General features: G+C 43.4%; 1 protein-coding gene across 7 annotated transcripts in view; it reads left to right on the top strand.

Annotated features, from left to right (window-relative positions):
- Positions 1–17,507, top strand: part of PHF21A (PHD finger protein 21A) — a 134,894-nt gene extending 117,387 nt beyond the window's left edge. For 6 of the 7 annotated variants that reach the window (XM_084208794.1, XM_084208797.1, XM_084208791.1 and 3 more), the window contains 4 exons: positions 2,898–3,053; positions 4,666–4,741; positions 5,072–5,175; positions 7,074–8,610. In XM_084208794.1, coding sequence (XP_084064920.1) covers positions 2,898–3,053; positions 4,666–4,741; positions 5,072–5,175; positions 7,074–7,328 — 591 coding nt within the window. In that variant the 3' untranslated portion in view covers positions 7,329–8,610. Of the gene's footprint in view, positions 1–2,897; positions 3,054–4,665; positions 4,742–5,071; positions 5,176–7,073; positions 8,611–17,381 lie in introns of those variants that run through there. The other variant, XM_084208795.1, reaches the window with a different exon arrangement.
- Positions 17,508–17,866: the final 359 nt, after the last annotated feature.

Genomic DNA, 17,866 nt, shown 5'->3' with positions numbered 1-17,866 from the left:
AAGGTCAATTACTCAGCAATAAGAATTGTGCAAAAATCTCTGTTTTAGTGATGATTCAAGTATTTGATCACAAAATGCCTTCTTATTAGTGAACACTTGTATCAAAACAGTGTTTCAATTGAGAGGAGCATTATAAAACTTTTAGATTGCAAAGTCAAGCCCATAAAAGAATATGCCAGAATTAGTATTGCTTCTGATAACTTAATTCACTTACATCATACACTATGATCATCTTTATTTATATGATCATGAACAATTCCTGTTGTAGAATATTTAGTTTTCCCATGTTATTCCAGTGAAATGTACATATAAGTATAGTATTACAAACTCAAGCACACAAGCTGCTGTTGTTACTGTATTATTCGGTTCAGTTGCCTAAAGCCAGGCCCTTGCTGCTCTAGACACTTTATCAAAATAAATAAACCTGTTAGCTGTCCAGAAAGCTTAAATTTATTTTCCCTTGTGGGACCCTTCCCTGGTGCCTTGTAAAGAGGAAGTAGAGCAGAAAGTGACGTTAAATCACCTTTTATGGTGTCTGTTCTGAAATTATTCTTCGGTCACTCCAGGCTGTAGCATGTCTGAGCAGCCTCAATGAGCTCTGCCCTAGCCTAAGCTGGCTGGCTGTAGTCTACACAAAGCTGCTTCAGAAGCTGAGATTAGTGGGTTCATGTCACCACATCAATACCAGCCCCCCCTTTATGCATATATTTATTAACTGCCCATAAAATCTGGGGCAATTCTTTGGAATCAAAGACTGACTGGGGTTTTGGTAAGGACAGTTGTTAACTCTGAGGAATTGCCCTGAAGTTTGCATTACCGAAAATAGGACTATAGATTCTGTGCATGTGTATTGGCATCTCTGTGCATTCAGCTGCACTGTGCACTGGTCACCTGTATCACTACAGGTTTTGCAGCACTCAGTTGAATTTGGGACATTCTGGGTCTAAATTTCTAAATGTCTCCCCTTAAGAAGAAACTGCATGTGTGTCTCTTTTGTAGGGCTCTTTCTGTAGGATATGAGACATAACAGGTTTGGTTTTCAGCACACCAATATTTTGCACTTTGTTGCCATGAGCCATTGTGTAGTCTGTGGCAACTAATGCATCTTAAGATACATAATTCTCTAGAATAGAATTTTTTTTCTAAAATGAGAGATTCCCCTCTTAAACTTCTCCTTATCTTGAAGAGGATTTTATTTTAGCCTATATGATATCTCTTGCCTGCTCCCTTTTCCTTGTACTCAGAGAATGAATGATAGAGGGAAAGAAGTTCTTCCCAGCCTGGTTTACAACACATCACTTCACAAGAAGCATGAAATGTCACTCGTTTAGATCTTCATTTAACACTAAGGAAGTCTTTGGTGTTAAAGGTGAAGTAATACCATAATTCAGCTCTCAACTATCCTTGGGAGTTATGGGTCCAAAACATGGCACTGAAAATTCACTGGAGATTGATCCTTTACAAAACAAAATCAGTGGGAATTTAGAAGAGCTTTCCCTTTGAAGAAGGGCCTCATCAGCAATAGAGCTGGGAAGTAGAAATCTGAGCAGATTGCTCATGTGTCATTCTTCTTACATGTGTATTATGTCATCCATAGTGGAGATTACTGTGATGTTTCTTGTCTGGCACCTTAATGTATGAGTGCGTGGCCAAATCTGCTATCCCTCCAAACTGATAGAAATTGTTTGCACATGTGAAGAGATGATCTGTCCCTAAATGAAACCTTGCATAGGCTGGTATTTCATACAGGAGAGTATGTACCCACAGTTCTGCTCCACACACACATCTTATGATTGCAGTCTTGCAGGTCTGGCTGTGTGTGAAACTTCGTTGTGAGTCAGTGACAGGGTGCACTTCACACACCAGGTGGGGCCTTGAACATGTGGAGTTGCCAGCACAGCCTGATGGTCAGAGGAGAGGGTGGGGTGCCTCTTGCTTCCTCTAGGAACTCTGAGCTACCTTTCCATCATGACTCTTCATTCAAATATCTGAAAATCAAATCAACACGGGGGGGAGAGAGAGAGAGAAGAGGAAGAAACAAAAATCAGACCTGCCTTTTCGGGATGTTAATGGCTATAGACAAGAACTCTCTCTGATGGAAATGCAATAGTAACTAAACCTAGTTGTTTTAAAAGACACGGCTAGTCATTTTTTCAATTCTTTCTTTAAAAAAAATTGTTAGAAAATCTCTCTTGGTACTCCTTCATCCTAGCTCTCGGTCTATGTTAGTGATGAAACAATCCACTCTCTGCAGAGAATGAGAAAGTTTTGAGTCACAGCTGTTTTGGTGCAACTTGAGGAAGCCTAAGTGAAGTAAAAAGAATTGTCTCAGAACATAATTCATTCTCTTCTTTTTCATTTAGAAGCACAACACCTTTTCCTTACAGTTTCATTTTTAAAGGTGACCTAAATATTTAACAGTGTTCTTTTAAGTCGCTCAGTTGGGGTTTCTCACATACTATTACTGGCAAGAGACAGCCTAATCAGCATTCCGGGAGTGGAGTTTGGCTTACATTCAAAAATCAGGAGGGTTAAGAAAGTGGGTAGCTCATCACTTCAGGAAATAAAAAGATCAGGGTAAAGAGGGAATCTTAAAGAAGAAAGGCTATGGGGTAGCAGTAGTTAAGAGAAGCTATAGTAATAAGTGTTTGCTGTACCATTTTGCCTTGGGAGGACAGAGGGGAGTGTTTGCGAGGACAGATGTCAGTGTTTCTGACATCTGGCATGGTTTTCCTATTTCACAGTCTAAAAAGGGCTTGACCTTTTGGAATCACCTTAAAAATAGTTGGTGCTGTAAACCTTGAATTCAACTAAGATGTAGATATCAAAGGTCAAAGTTCACTTTTTCCTTCTCTCTTGCTTTCTCTCACCCAAACCCTTTCCCCTCAATTTTGTAGGGTGATATCCATGAGGATTTTTGCAGCGTTTGCAGAAAAAGCGGGCAGTTGCTGATGTGTGACACATGTTCACGTGTTTATCACCTGGATTGTCTGGACCCTCCTCTGAAAACCATTCCTAAGGGCATGTGGATCTGTCCCAAATGTCAAGACCAGGTATTGTTTAACAGACAGGGAGTTACATGAAATGCACGTGAAGATTTTTTGGTGTTAAAGAAAATAACCAGATTGCTTGGGTTACTTAGACCAAGACAGCTTGACACTGAACAAATCTATTTAATGTGCAATAAGGCTTGTGTGAATTTAATTGAATTATTACCTCTGTTGAAATGTGTGCTCATGCAAAACTGTCAGGTCTTGCTTCTGAATTCAGGGTCTTTATTTGTTACCCTTTTGTTTTTACTCTTTTTCTGGATCAAAGTATGCAAACTTTTGGGAAAGATTATCTACCACTCATAGAAATTCTGCTGTTCATTTTAAGCTCATTGTTTCTTCAAAAGTTCTGGACCAAGAAATAAAACATTTGCACAAGCCCACCTCAATAGATAGAGCAAAAATAAGCCCCTGCTTGCTTATATAAATCAGACATTTGAATCACTGTCTTCAGTGATCTCTTTAATAATATCATCCAGCATCAGTATAATGAGTATAGGTGAACAGTTTCCTTCTAGATCACTCTCTGAAAATGTACAGTTGAAGTGAACAGGTTATATTTTAATATTTTGTTTATAATTGCATTGAGATTGCATACAAGGTGAAGAAGTAAACTGTTGTATTCCTAACCCTGCCATGGAGCTTTAGGAGTTGCAAAGGGTTGCTGATAATAGGCAGTCTGAAGCTGTGTCCTGTCTAACACAGCTCATTGCTTGGTCAGCCATGTGGCCTTTGGTGTGCCAGGGGTAGCATGAGAAAATAGCCTGACCTATGATGCGCTGCTCAGAAGAATGAAAATGCAAAACTCAAGTGACTTGGTCAGTAGCTGCCAGAGAGAGGAGGGAGTATTTGACTGGGCTACTCCTACTCTTGTCTACTCTCACTTTATCCGTCTTCTTCATGTTTCTGTGATGGCTTCCAAAAAAACTAAGGAGGAAATCTGAGTAACTTCACTGTAAACTGACCAAGTCCTCTGTCTTCTGAGACACCCCTCTGATCACATACTAAAAATATGTGTCTTTCCTCTTAAAGTTTGTTAGGAAGCAAAATGTAGGAAGGACCTGAAAGACATAAATGGTGCTTACCCTTATAAAGAGAGTTTGACAAGTCTATTAAGATGATTCTGATAAGAAGGGGTGATGGGACAGTTTCATGTTTTACTAGCCAGAAGTGTGATATTTGAATGTAGGGTGCAGAGACTAGGCTGCAGCATGAAAACTTCTTTCCCAGAACAACTAAGATCAGCAATTTGACTGAACCATGTAGTAATGTTTATGTCTCCTGGCAAGTTTTGAGTTCAGATATACTATCCTTTCATTCCTCTTTTAAGTTGTTCAGTATCATTAGCAGACTTTATTTGTGGCTATGGAGGGAATTTAGGAAAATGCTGACGTTTGTAAGAAATAGGCTTGCTTTGTGAGAGCCACAATACAGTTGTGAATAATTCCCTCTGTTAAATCTCAGATCAGGTCTGTGAAGCTTCTTGTTAACAGGGCTGAGGCTAATGATAGCCATGAAAGAAAATCCTCAATCTTTCCCTCTTTCTCTCTCTCTTTTTTGCTTTCTCTGAGGTAGGTTTTTTACCAGCTAAATCTCTATGAAAATTTTCTTTCAGATGCTAAAGAAGGAGGAAGCAATCCCATGGCCAGGAACTTTAGCAATTGTTCATTCATATATTGCATATAAAGCAGGTAAGAAAATGATGAACACTTTTCTTTTGCTTTTAATAATGGAAGATGTTATTTTTGGAATGGGATAGGATGGTACTTCCTTTACAAAAGGAAATTTTGTCATACAAAAGGAAATAACCTTGATCACTAGTGAAGTGAAAATAGCAGTCTAAATATTTCTTAAGCCTGTTGTGCTCATGTATGTAGGTAAAATTTTGGGAGTGATTCTGTGCACAAGTTGTTTAGCATTGGTTTAAACACAGTTTCCCTCTTTACATGAAGCAGTTTAGACCCTCTATCCGCTATTGTAAGAGAAATGTTTAAAATATTCTGTTTTACTCTGTTTTGCAGCAAAAGAAGAGGAAAAACAGAAACTACTTAAATGGAGTTCAGATTTAAAACAGGAAAGAGAACAACTAGAGCAGAAGGTCAAACAGCTCAGCAATTCTATAACAGTGAGTATTGTCCTCCCAAATAACCCTTGACCTGTGTTCTGGTGCCACAATGCAGGGAGAAAACAATTATAGAGCAACTCCATCTACTAGACCTGTCATCCACTGGATTTATTTAGAATTGAGTGAGTGCTTTCCTTTGCCTTTTAGGACTTGGGGGAGCAGGAATGAAATAAAGGCAACATATGCTTACATCGAGTCTGTTATAGATGATCCTTGCTGAACATGTAGGTAGACGTATGGGGACATATAATATCAGCAGGTGACAAAAATGACCCAGAGTGGTTTTGTCTGTGGGCAGTAGATTGAGTCCAGCTCTAGTGGCTCACTTAAATAAGAATGGTTGGGCCTCTGTGTGTAGTGATAGTTACAGCCTTGGTGCACTCTCCAGACCTTTCTGATGCAAAAGTGACCATTTCCTCACAGCTGACTCTCAGGACCTTGCTGTGTTGCCTTGGCAGTCAGCAGTTGGACACTGCACATGCCTCTGCATAGTATTAAGTAGACAATGTCATGCTTCAACCAGAAACCTTCATTTCCACCTTAGTTTATTGCAGTAATTGGAACATACATATTGATTTGGTCACTCTTCTCACCTTAGTGATTAGTCTCTTGAGATGCCAGTGTAAGGTTTGAGCCCCTTCTTGATGCAGCCCTAGTCAGTATCACATAATGAAAATATAATCTACGGTGTGGCAACATCTGTAAGGCTGAATTCATAATGGCAGACTTTTTAGATATAGATGCACTTTCCGGGCTGCACTTTTCAGGCTGCACTTTTCCTGTCTTTGCCTATTAGAGCAAAAGTGTCCCGTTTTTACAGACCCCTCAGTGCTGTCAATACAAATAAAATGATTGTGAAGGGCTGGCTGGCAGTGCTGGGGACTGTCACCTTCTGGTTAGCAATAGCTGAGCGTAACCTGAGTAGCACTAGACAACTATCACTGTTTGTCAGTAATGTACCCAGGCAGATGCAAGGCCTTAATGTGTGGGATTGGCAGTGGGCAAGGAGAATGTTCATATTGGAGCTGTCCAAAACAAGCATGTTAGGTCTAGATGCTTTAGGGTTTTTGTGATGCTATGGAGCTGCATGTGAAAACAGTAAAGCTAAAACCAACAGCGTCTGGAGATCAGCATGGATAAAAGATTTTAAAAATGTAGGAACGTTGCAATCTTCATGTAAAAACCTGAATGTAAGGGACATAGCTACTGTTTCTTCATTTTTGTAAGTTTCAAATATACATATAAGCAGTTTTTCACTCTTGAAACATCATCTGTGGGCTTTTTTTAAAGTTACCTTGCCCTGGCACTTAGCTGATGAGCTAGCTATGTTACTACCACTTCTAAGAGAATGAAGTGGCCACAAAGTAAGATTTTCAAGTGAAGAGGAGTTTGTTTTCCTTTTCAAGTGCCCTTTTACTTATTGAGAGAAGGAAGTGATGTTCCTGCTAAAATGTATGTGAAAGCAAAGGCTGTATCCCATTAATGGTTTGCACACACACTGTCAGCAGTCAGCTGCAGTGGGATGCCTGAGCTTGCAGATCTGAGTTAGAGAAATTTCAGTAATGCAATACTAATAAGTAGAATTGTAAAAACATACACTTGGAAGTTTTCCTTCAAAAGAAACACAAAAGGATGGAGCTGTCTGTGTTCATTTGCACAACACCTTGGAATGAAAGGGAGCCACATCAGGTGACAGCTATTTTATTCCCTCAGCCTGCAAATATGAATTCTCCTCTGAACACAGCCTAGTGACTCTTTTCTTCTAGGCTGGAAAAGCGAAGTTGCAGCTGCAGTCTTTTCTGGGTACTTACATTTAGATCTGTGAACATCATATTCCTTCTCTTGCCTTCTTTCATTCATAAGCTCAAACTTATTACTGGTTTTCTGCTTTGCTGTAGAAATGCATGGAAATGAAGAATACCATCCTTGCAAAACAGAAGGAGATGCACAGCTCCTTGGAGAAGGTAAAACAGCTGATCCGCCTCATCCAAGGCATCGACCTTTCAAAACCCATAAACTCTGAGGTCAATTCAGTAGCCATCTCCAACGGCATGGACTCCACTAACAATACTAATGCTGCCACCTCCACCTTAGCCCCCTCCCCCTCCCAGAGCTGCATGGTGAACTGTAACAAGGGCGATGAGACTAAATAACACAGTGAAGTTAAGAAGGAGCCAAGGGAGGTGGCGGCGAGGAGAAAGAGCAAAATAAAGAAACTCTAGAAAAGCAAAACTGGATTTCTTCTGGAAAGTGCAGAATTCTTTAGTTCTTTGGTTCCAGAGAGAGCGTGAAGATGCTTGTGCCAGGCGGCACCGGAGTTTGCCAATTGATCCTTCTTATTCTGTGTGTACATGCGAAGTTTGGATCATGTTACATGAATAGTGCCAGCTGGGGGTTCTTTGCCAGCACCATGCCAAGTGAAATAATATATTTACTCTCTCTATATTTTACACCAGTGTGTGCCTGCAGCAGCCTCCACAGCCACTATAGGTTTGTTTTATTTTTGTTTGGGGTGAGGAGCAGGGATAAGGGAGGAGAGCAGGTTTCAAGTTCCTATTTGCAGAACAGTTTGTTTAGCTAGGGGAAAACAAAAACAAGTCCAAAGAGCCTATGGGCTTTTCCTGTTTCTAAACTCTCAGTACTATTAAACCAAAAAACCAGAAATATAAATTATCAAATCCCAGTGCCCAGAAGGGACAAGTCTATCAAATAAGCAGTATTTACTATTGTTTAGACAGGAGATGTACAAAAGGAAAGGAGATGGACTTTTCACTGAGTAACCAGCACATAGAATCATAGGATATGCTGAGTCAGGATCACCGAGTCCAACTCCTGGCCCTACAGGACACCCCAAGAATCACACCATGTGCCTGAGAGCCTATGGGTCCTCACACTCATCCAGAAAGTCTGTTTTGGGAATGGGAAAAGAGAGGGCCAGAAGCCAGGGTCAGCTTGGAGCATTGGATAGAGGTGTCCCAAGAGAAAATGTGCATCAATTACTTGAAAATGAGATTCCATCCCTTTTCTGTATTTATAAACAACACAGGTATCCTGAACAAAGTAGCACATAACCCAGATGTGTGAACTCAACAGAGAAATGTCCTTTTCTTTCACTTCCTTTCTCTTCTTTTGGTAACAAGAACTAAATAAGGAATAGAAAAGCTGTTTTTCAGGCTGACAGTCTAATTAAAGAGGTAGATGGGACCTTGCATGGTATAGATTAGAAGTAATAGTGTCAGTGAGATACAGTGAGTCTTTGTGAGTCCTTGTGTCATCGTTTTGGGCACTGTTTTTTTATGCAAGGGCAAAATCTTTGTATCTGGGGGAAAAAAAACCAACTTTTTTAAATTAAAAAGGAAAATAAAAGATATTGAGGTCTTCCTAGTGTTACTTAAAATAAGATCAAGGTAAGAAACATTGTAAAAAAAATTACAAAAGTGCTATTTGTTTCCTAAACAAGTGATTTCTATTAAAAAGGTGTCAGAACTGGAGAAAATGCTGTGTACTTAGAATTTTTTAACACAGACTTTGCTTATTTATGATGACATTCTGCTGTGTTTGTGTTCTAAAATCTAATGGGACAGTTTCCATAGGTTCTACCATACATCTACTGGCTAAAGTCTAAAGAGAATCAAATCCTACAGTGCTGGATCTCACCCCATCTGGAGGATGTCCCAGGCTTGTCTCTGCTGTTACCATCTCTCTCCCATTCTTCCATGTGTTTGTAACCCAGAGAAAAGCAGTTGGCAGTGTGCTTGTGTAAGGCTTTAGTAGTTCTGTGATACAGACTGATTGAAGCTTGAGAATGAGAGACAGTGAGTTGGACTGAAATCACCCTCCGTCATCTCCTCTTGTTCAAGAAGTTCATCTCTAATGTATGATCTTTTCACTCTGGACAGCAGAGCTTGCCTTGTGCTTCCTGACTGTGGGGTCTGGCTCAGTTTAGGGTGCTGATTCTGGTCAGATTGTGTCCCAGAGCTGTCTGGTTTCACTACTGCATTTATATGTTTGGGCAAAGCCCATTTCCACTGGAAGTACCAGGAAAACTCTTTTTACTTCCTTACTTCCCGTGGGAGCACAGTGAGCCACTGCCCACACAAGGTGAGGCAGTGTCCCCAGTGTGGTGGCCTTGAGAGCACGTGTTGGGTGGTGAGGCAGACCTGCTCAGCTGTTCCACAGTGGAAGATAGAAAAGCTTTGCATTTCAAGGATGCATTTCTGAGCAAGTGAATACTCCAGACACCACATAGCCTGAGAGAGTTTCTTTGCTGCCCCAGCCAAGTGGGCTTCTGTGGAGTTCTTGGAGCTGTTTTATTCCCTCTCCTTTAGGCTGCCCTTCTGCCCTTTAAGGACTTGTATTCTTTCTGTAGGAGTGTGCACTATTTTCAGCTCTGGGCTCAGAACTGATACCCTGAGTTCTCACATTTGTCTAAGTTGGGAAAGTGACTCTGACACACACTTCTGAGCTGAACCAGTGATAACCCTGACTCTGTCTTTTGATGTGTGAGTTCTGTTCTGGAACTAGCAGAGCTGGAAGGATAAGTTAGCAGAAGTGGCAGGGAGACAGCTGGGCAGACACTGTCAAAATGGATCATAGTAAAAATGTCCTTCCATCAATCCAGTTACCAATGGGGTCATTACCATTGGGCAGCACTAGGCCAGCAACCCAGAGCATTTAAACAAAGGACTGTCTGTTTCAAGGGTTGAAGAGAAAAAACAAACTGAACATGAGCCTTCTGTAGAATATGAGCCGTCAGCTAACAGCCAGATATTCAAGAGAAGCTGCCTTTTGGAACATGTTGGTCTTCAGCTGAACAGTTGGGTGATTCTTAACAGCATCTTCTGAAGCATTGAGCATTCCTGGTAAGAGAGCATCTCCAGGGATAGGTGTGCTGAGTCTTTGTGGTTCTCATGCTCTTATTTCTGTGTTAACCTGAGCTCTCTTGGAAGCAGTGCACTATTTGGAGGTAGGAGGCTGTGCCTGGAGACTCAACAGTCCTTCTGTTTTCTTCCCTGATTCAGAAGAGGATGGTAATGAAATTCACTAGTAGCCATATTTAAGTTTGCACAGAGTTAATCAGCCAGGAGATGTTAAAACAGCTATTACTGCTTTCCTGAGGCATCTGCTTGTCTCCAGAACCCAAGCAGATAAGTACAGATTTTATATCCCTTTTGTTACAGCATTTGTGTTCCAGACTGTAAAAGGATGCCTTTACTTAATCATTACTTGGCAGAAAAATGATCTTAGACTTTTTGATGCTGCTTAGGTAGTTTTCTTTCTCTCTCACTGATCCTTTGGGATGCTTTTCTCCTGGCTCTGCAACAGTATTAGCCAATAGGCTAGGAGCATTCCTAGGGCTGCACTGATACTGGCAATGATGCTGCTGGGTAGACACAGTGAATTTGGGTTATCTCTACCCAATTACCTACAATAGGGTGGAAGGGGAATTGGTGTTTGCTAAATACAGAGGAAAATAGTTTTTTTCCTAGCTGCTGTAAGAGGTTCCAATCAAGGGAGAAATTTTAAGCTGTGACAGCTTAAAGATCAAGCTTTTCTTTTGGGCTCATATTGGTTTGGGGTTTTTTCTCATGTAATATTTGAGATAGAATGAGTTTCTACTGAAAGTTCTGCTCTTTGGGAAGCTGTCACGCTGGCTGTGGTTTTGTTTTTCCAAACCACCATCAAGATATTAACTAATTCTTATGTCATTGCTTGTCACTGGTGGGAAACAAGTGGCTTTTAAATCTCTGTTATAAGGGAAGAAATGAGACCACAGAGGAATATCATATCAAAGATGGTCCTGGCTCTCAGCCCAGTGCTAGGGGCTTTAAGAAGTCACCCTGCTCCTTTGCTCAGAAATAGAGCAAGCGTTGCAGAAGTTTCTTTTTCCTTTCTCCAGCTGTTCTTTAAACTGCTGGAAAAGTGTGTTGTGGTCAGAGTGGGAAAGTGAGCCTGTGACCTGGCTAGAAGAATTGGTATCACCATTGGTGTTTTCATTGTCTTTCTTTAGAGCCAGCAGTGAGTTTAGTGCTGTACAAAACATGGAGGAAGCAATACTTCTAGGGATGATTGGAAGGTAGGGTGAGTAGCGTGTCTGATTCTTCCAAGACATCATTAGCCAGGAGTTGCCATGTTGGTAGGATGAACTAATGTTTTGCATGAGTAAAACGGGGCTTTGTTCTATGTTGCAAGCAGGTTTCTGTCAGTGGGGATATGAATTAAAAACCTGGAAATTAGAGAGGTGATAATTTTATGGGCAGATCTATTGGTTTTATTGTTGGCAGAAAAAATAATATTATATTTTTTCTTTGCTAGACTTAAGAAAGCAAATCTGTATTCCAAATGTCTAGAAATGTGAAACCTAATTCTGGCCTCCTTGGCTTCAAATAATCTTCCCTGTACTGTTGCAGAGACAGCCCTGAAAAGCAGCATGGTCAGCATTCAGGAGAACCTGGAGTGAAACCTCCATCTTAGTCCCATCAAGCTGTGGCAGCCCACAGTACAGGAAATAAACTCCGAAATTTCTCATGTGGATACATTTCACATTCTCATGTGAAAACATTTGTGAATTTGCAGTGCACATTTCTGTCTTTCCTTTTCCTCTGCTAGGTTGCACCCCGCCCTCTTTGATTCTGAAGCACCAATGATGAATACATGCTTTTAATGAAATGTATTTTTAAAATAACATATTAAGATGTTAGACCAAAATTCACTCTTTTACTGAGGGCCTCTCTCAGTGAGCTGCTCAGATAACCATCAAAATCCCAGTACTACACTTCCTTGTGGACACGCCCCTTTGGGCCGGTTCCTCGTCTCTTTTTAGAATCTTTTTGACCCTTCTTCACCTCTTGTTGTCCTCCCTTGGAATTCTGGAGATCCAAGGCAAGTTAAACTTTGCTGGATTACTGCAAAGAGTTTTCTGACGAGTATGTAGGAGTCAGGAATCTGATAGAGGAAGATGTTTTGTTGTGCAGCTAATTCATTTGGCGCTTAGGCTTGCCTGGCCAACAAACTACCTCAGCAAAGTCCATTCCCAAGCACTATGGATTCTGTAGTTTCTGGCATTCAGAAGGCAAGAGGTCCAAAGAGCCCTTCAGCAGCCAGCTAGGTACTGGTCTCTGAGGATGTGGGAGCAAAACTTGCAGTGACACGCTGCTGGATCCTTGTTTTCAATGGTCAGACATGGGCCAGATAATGACCCAAAAATCAGATGGGATCAGGAAAAGGGAGAGCTGCAGATGTCTTGTCTCCAGGTTATTGCTCTCTTGCTCAGATACTTCTTTAAGACTCAGTCCTGTTTGTAACTCCTACAGAATGGAATGTAATACTTGAAAAGTACTATGAGTCTCTCTATCCTTTACCCTTAGCTCCCATTTCCCTCCTGTTTCTCTCTTAACCTGGGACAAGTACTTTCTGCATCATTGTATAGGGTATAGGCTGAGCACATAGTTGATCAACTTGCCAATAAAGAATATTGTTTATACCATGCACTGCTAAGCTAGGTAATTAAAGACCCATGAAAAGACAAATGCCTCTCCCAGAGGTTAATTTAATTGTGGGCTTGTATCAGAAAACCAAGAGCTTACCTGTGTGAAAGTCTGTCTGTATCCCTGTCAGTATTACTAAAATACCTGAGTAAAGAACAGAACAGAGGCTTGCCAAGAGCATGGCTGCTGTGGAAATCACTGTGCTGTGCAAGTCCCTGGAGTGTATCTCTTGTGAATAGCCAGGCCAGGGCTTCCCATCTCTCTGGGCCAGAGGTGGATGTTGCAAATGTTGCAAGGGACAAATTAAAGGACAGAAGCCTCTTTTGAGAAGTGGTACGGGGCTGGAGATGGAAAGGAAGAGAGAAAAAGCAGGAGCAGCAAAGGAAACAAAGATTACATGGGGTAAAGCAGAACAGAGAGAAAAAATATGGAAAGACATTAGGTGAGAAAGTGAGGGTAGGAAAAATTCAGGAGTGAAGCAGATCTCCCTTCTGAGTAGATAGGTATTCCTGTAGTTACAGGGTTTGAAAGTTCAGTGGAAAGAGTAGAACAAAACCACTCTTTTATCCTACCTCAATTTCTGACATGGGTTGGTCTGTATTCCAAAAGGAGCAGGTGTGGTGGGAGAAAAGAGCTGCTTAGGTGCAGACTGAAAAGGAAGTAGGCACTAAGTCATCCCTAGCTCTGCTTCTGCTGCTGAGTGATCCCATCCTGATGAGAACCTTATTTGACTTCTAAGCTACAACATGGGGATAAAGCAGATCAAGCAGACGTTGAGGCAGCTAGAACCTACTCTAATCTGGACTGTATTAATTAAACATTTTCTTGGCTGTAAACATACCCAAAACTAGCTAAAGGTTCAGCTCTGCTGGTGTGGTTGCACCTTCCTAGTTCAAGTGTTATGATGAGCCTAGCTGAAACCAGCACCAGCTCCCAGAGGTCCTGGGTTCTGTGTGAGTGAAGGAGATGATATGGAATAGGATGTGTGATTCAGGTACTTTCCAGCCACCTCCTGGAGTATCTGTGGAAGATCCCTGCTCTCTGGGCTGTCATATATGGCAGCTCTGTGCCAAAATCCCTCTGTGTGAGCAATGCCTCCATTTTCTCAGGATCTGGTTTCTTTAGGGACACATGGAAAGGGGCATTTCACCAGTGCAGCTAAACAAGGGACACGGGTTAAGTTTAATGTAACCTGTGAGGAGCCGAGGGCCTGCTTCTTGGCTACATTGAGCAGCCAGACCATGGGGCACCCTCCTGGGAAAGCAGCTGTCCCAGCTCTCCTGTGTAAGCAGGGATAAGCTCTGTGCCTGTTCTTCTCTCTCTAGTATCCAAGCAGGTGTCAAAGGCTTCAGATGGAGAAACTCATCCCAGTCCTTAGTTCTAGAGAGGAAGAAGCACTTAAGGACTTGCTTACTATCACGAGTGCCTGGGGAACTCAAAAGCCTTGAGACCGTGGCTCTGTGGTGGGTGGAGAGCTGGCACAGAAAGGCAGCAGCAGCAGTAGTGAGCAGTATTGATCAACTTAGCACCACCTTTTGCATCTTTTTTCTTTTTCCTAAATTTACACTGGCGAAAGTAAACCTCAACCTATCCCTGCCCTTTTGTCACCAGCCTTCTTACATCTGTTCTGTTGGAAAACAAATGAAGTATTGTTGCCTTTGTGCTTTGAGAACACTTTTCTCAGTGAGCAATCAGAACTTTGTGAGCCTTGGGGGTATAGCTCAGCTGGGGAAGGGAGGCAGTATCACAGGGCAGCTCCTGGGCCTGTGTTCTGTGACCACCCTTGATTTTGGATCCCCAGCACTGAGGTTTGATACCGCAGCAGCACTGGGTACATGCTGTGCACGTCTAAGGGCAGGGGTTCCCCTGGCTCATTATCCAAGCTTGTTGTCCAAGCTTGTTATTGGTGTTTCAGGTGGGGCCAAAATTGCTGGGCTAGGAAATGAGATTGCTTTGTGCCTCATGCTCCCCTCTGTAAGGCAGGTACTGGCAGTTCTGACTTTGGAAGAGCAGATTTCCATGGCTGCAGGCACTGGGGTAGGCACTGTTGAAAGAAGTCCCGTGCTGGGTGCGGTGAAAGGCTGCATGTTTCTGCTTGTTCTGGGATAATGTGTAATTTCTAATCATAGTCTTAAGTTTCTTCACTTAAATTATCGCTGACATCAAAACGGTTATTGACTCTAGAGCCAGACAATGTCTTATCTGTCTGCTCTCCCTTCCAGAAGGTGTGCTGTCTCTGAGTTACTTCTGATGTCATATGTGACAGGCAGCCAAGGCCCTCCTTAAGGAAGGTTTTTGCTTCTGCATAAGCCTCTGAGACTCAGGAAGCAGAGCCAGCAGCAGTCATGTCCCACAAGCTGCTTCACTCCAATTACAGCTGCAGGGTCCCCCCAGATGCCATCTTACATGGTCAGAGGTGTCTTGGCTTCCTCTCACAGCCCCACAGAAGCTAAGCATGTGTTCCAAACTCCACTGAGCAAAGATTAAGCAAGGTAACAGCACAAAGCAGGGGAGCCTGCTAGTGCCGACCTGTCCAGGCTCCTGTGGAGGAAGGAAACAACTTTGCTGTGTCAGCAGCAGTGGAAGAGGTGGTGGTGAGCTGCTGCACCTTCAAGGTCTGGTGCAGCACTGGGGTGGCTGCCTATGCTCAGTTTTCTTTAGGGAGCTGACTGGCTCTACTCTGCAAACATCACCCCCACCCCCTGCCTGCCATGTCTGCAGCTGAGGGCAGGAGGGTTGTGAAGGCAGCTCTGCTTGTTTAGGAGAAAATACTCAGGCTTCAGTCATGGCTTCATGTTCCTACGATCACAGCAGCACCATCTCTGTAGATTTATTGATGCCAGCACCCCACCTGTGTGCCATGTTTCGTCCCATTCCCCCGTGCCCACCTGCTGTTTCACCCAGACTGAGCTGTAAAGTGCAAATCCTGGCATGGGCCTGGAGCAGGAGCTCACCCTGAAGGGCTCTGTGTCTGAGCCTGGTCTTTTCCCCAGTCTGTCTGATTTCTCCAGGGGATTTTGGTGACCAGCCCCCAGTTCTGGCAGTGCTGTCCCTGTAGCCAGGGGCCTGGTGCTGCACAGGATGACGGCAGCTTCTCTCCCAGCTGGGTTTGTAATGGCAAAGCCACGGGCTCTGTCCTCCGTGAGCCAGTGGCACCTGTGCTGTCCCATTCCCTACCACTCTCCCTTCCTTGCAGGCCCTGGTGTAAAATGCCCTTTCTGACTGGTACAGCTCTGTTGTCACAGAATCACACCATGAGAACACCCACTTGTGAACTGGTTTGGGATTTTTAAATATCTCTATTTTTTTTAGCCTGATGCTCATAGTGATCTGCAGTATCTGCTGCCTTCAAGTTCCTTGTGGTTTCAGTTTTGGTACAAATGTGTTTAGATTTTAGCAAATTAAAGTTGGGGGGAGGGGGTACAGAGCATCTGATCAATTTGTATTTATTTATTTTAACATTTTACTAAATAAAACACAGTAAAATATCTTGTCTCCTTAGCTGTATGTACCAAGAGGGGACAGTGGGTCCCACAGGCACAGGGGTTGCAGCAGTGCCCATAGCAAGTCCCCAGCCCCAGGAGGGGTGTCTGAGCATGGCCCTGTGCAAGGGCTGTGTAACACCCTGGCTCATTTTCTTGGCAGGGAGAAGGGCACTACGTTAGGAGAAATGAATTTTAGCTCCAAAAGGGGCTGTGCTCAGTTCAGACAATCTCTCTGGCTCTGACTCTGTGGGTGCCTCCCAGCTGATGCTGCCCGGCAGAGGGCACATGGAGACCAGCCCAAGCTGGGCTTACCTCCAAGTACCTCCACCCTTGCAGGAACATTTTGGGCTAGTGACTGTCTAGGCTGGGAAGGATTATCTGGAAACGATGGTGTACAGCCCTCCTGCTACAGGCATACCAGCACACCTTCCAAACAACCACAGAGCAAGCATTTCCACTGCCTCCTATGTACCGAGGAATCGTCTGGAAGAGGCCTGCTCCATCTCAGCCCTGCTCTACCAAGGCTCTAGCAGTGTCTAGATCTGACCTAACCCTCTGATCTTGCTTAGTGCAGCAGCAGCACAGTGTCAGTGAGCTTGGGCTGTATTAAACAAAAGCTGCCTGCGAGGGACTGGTGAGGTGGAGCTGCCCTTGGCTTTACAGTGATGAGCAATGTCTTCACAGCCCTTTCCCAAATAAAGCCTCAACACTTGCTCCTGGCAAATCATCCTCGTCCTCCCCCCTGCAGATGCGAGCCTGGTGTCCCGTGGGGCCTCAGAGCTGGCTTTTATTCCCAAGAGTCTTTAAAGTCAAGGCTCTCAAGGACAAGCTGCAGCACCGCCACATGAAACCACTTCTACTTGGGTGTGATTAAACTGATTCTATGCCTAAGCCAGAGGCTCAGGGGTGCTGGCCGTGCAGGCAGGCTGCCGGGGTCCCACTGCAGCACAGGAACCTTCAGCCTTAAGCCTAACTCAGTCAGCACCAGCAGCCCTTTCAGAGCTGGCAGGGCACCTGTGTGCCTTGGGCTATTCCTCCATTGCTCTCTTCCTGCTGCCTTCCCTTCAGGGTATGTGCAGGTTCACAGAAGAAAAAAATTAATAACCAGGCAGTTTTAACAAGAATGTGAAAAAGAATAAAAAAGCTTTAATTTAAAAATTAAATTAAAAAGAGAGAATAAGCAAGAGGCATTTGTGCCCTTTCCATACCCCGCACTTTCTATGGTTCCTCTTAGCCGCTCCCACCATGGACGGAAATCCTCACCCTGTACAGAGCAGGCCCTTGCAGCCCAGAACAAAGCTAAGAAGAGAACAGTGGAGACTGCAGCAGCAACTGGCCTGGAGAGCCTCCAGGGCCACCAGCAAAATCATCTGGGAAGAAGAAAAGATTAAAAATAAAACCCAGAAACCCTAATTATTGAATTCTTATGAGAAAAGTATTAAATAATTTAAATAGTGTGAGGAAAGCAATGCATCCTCTGTGCTCCAGTGTGTGATAACGATAGAACAGTGTCCAGTCAAGCTGCTCCCAGCATGGGGTTCCTTCCCCCACAGTGTTCAGCTATGGTCTTGTCCAGTGTCAGCCATGTCTCTGATTGTTGATGGCAACAACTGTGCTGCCAAGAACTGGGGAGGAGCAGGGTGGCCCTCATCACGAACTTCTCCCAGCCTGTGCTGGCCTATGAAGCTGCTGTTTTGCCCATGGGGATGGTTGGCAGCC

This window comes from Fringilla coelebs (genome assembly GCF_963513975.1).
Source record: "Fringilla coelebs genome assembly, chromosome: 6".
Lineage (NCBI taxonomy): Eukaryota > Metazoa > Chordata > Aves > Passeriformes > Fringillidae > Fringilla > Fringilla coelebs.
This window is presented reverse-complemented; position numbering and strand designations above follow the sequence as displayed.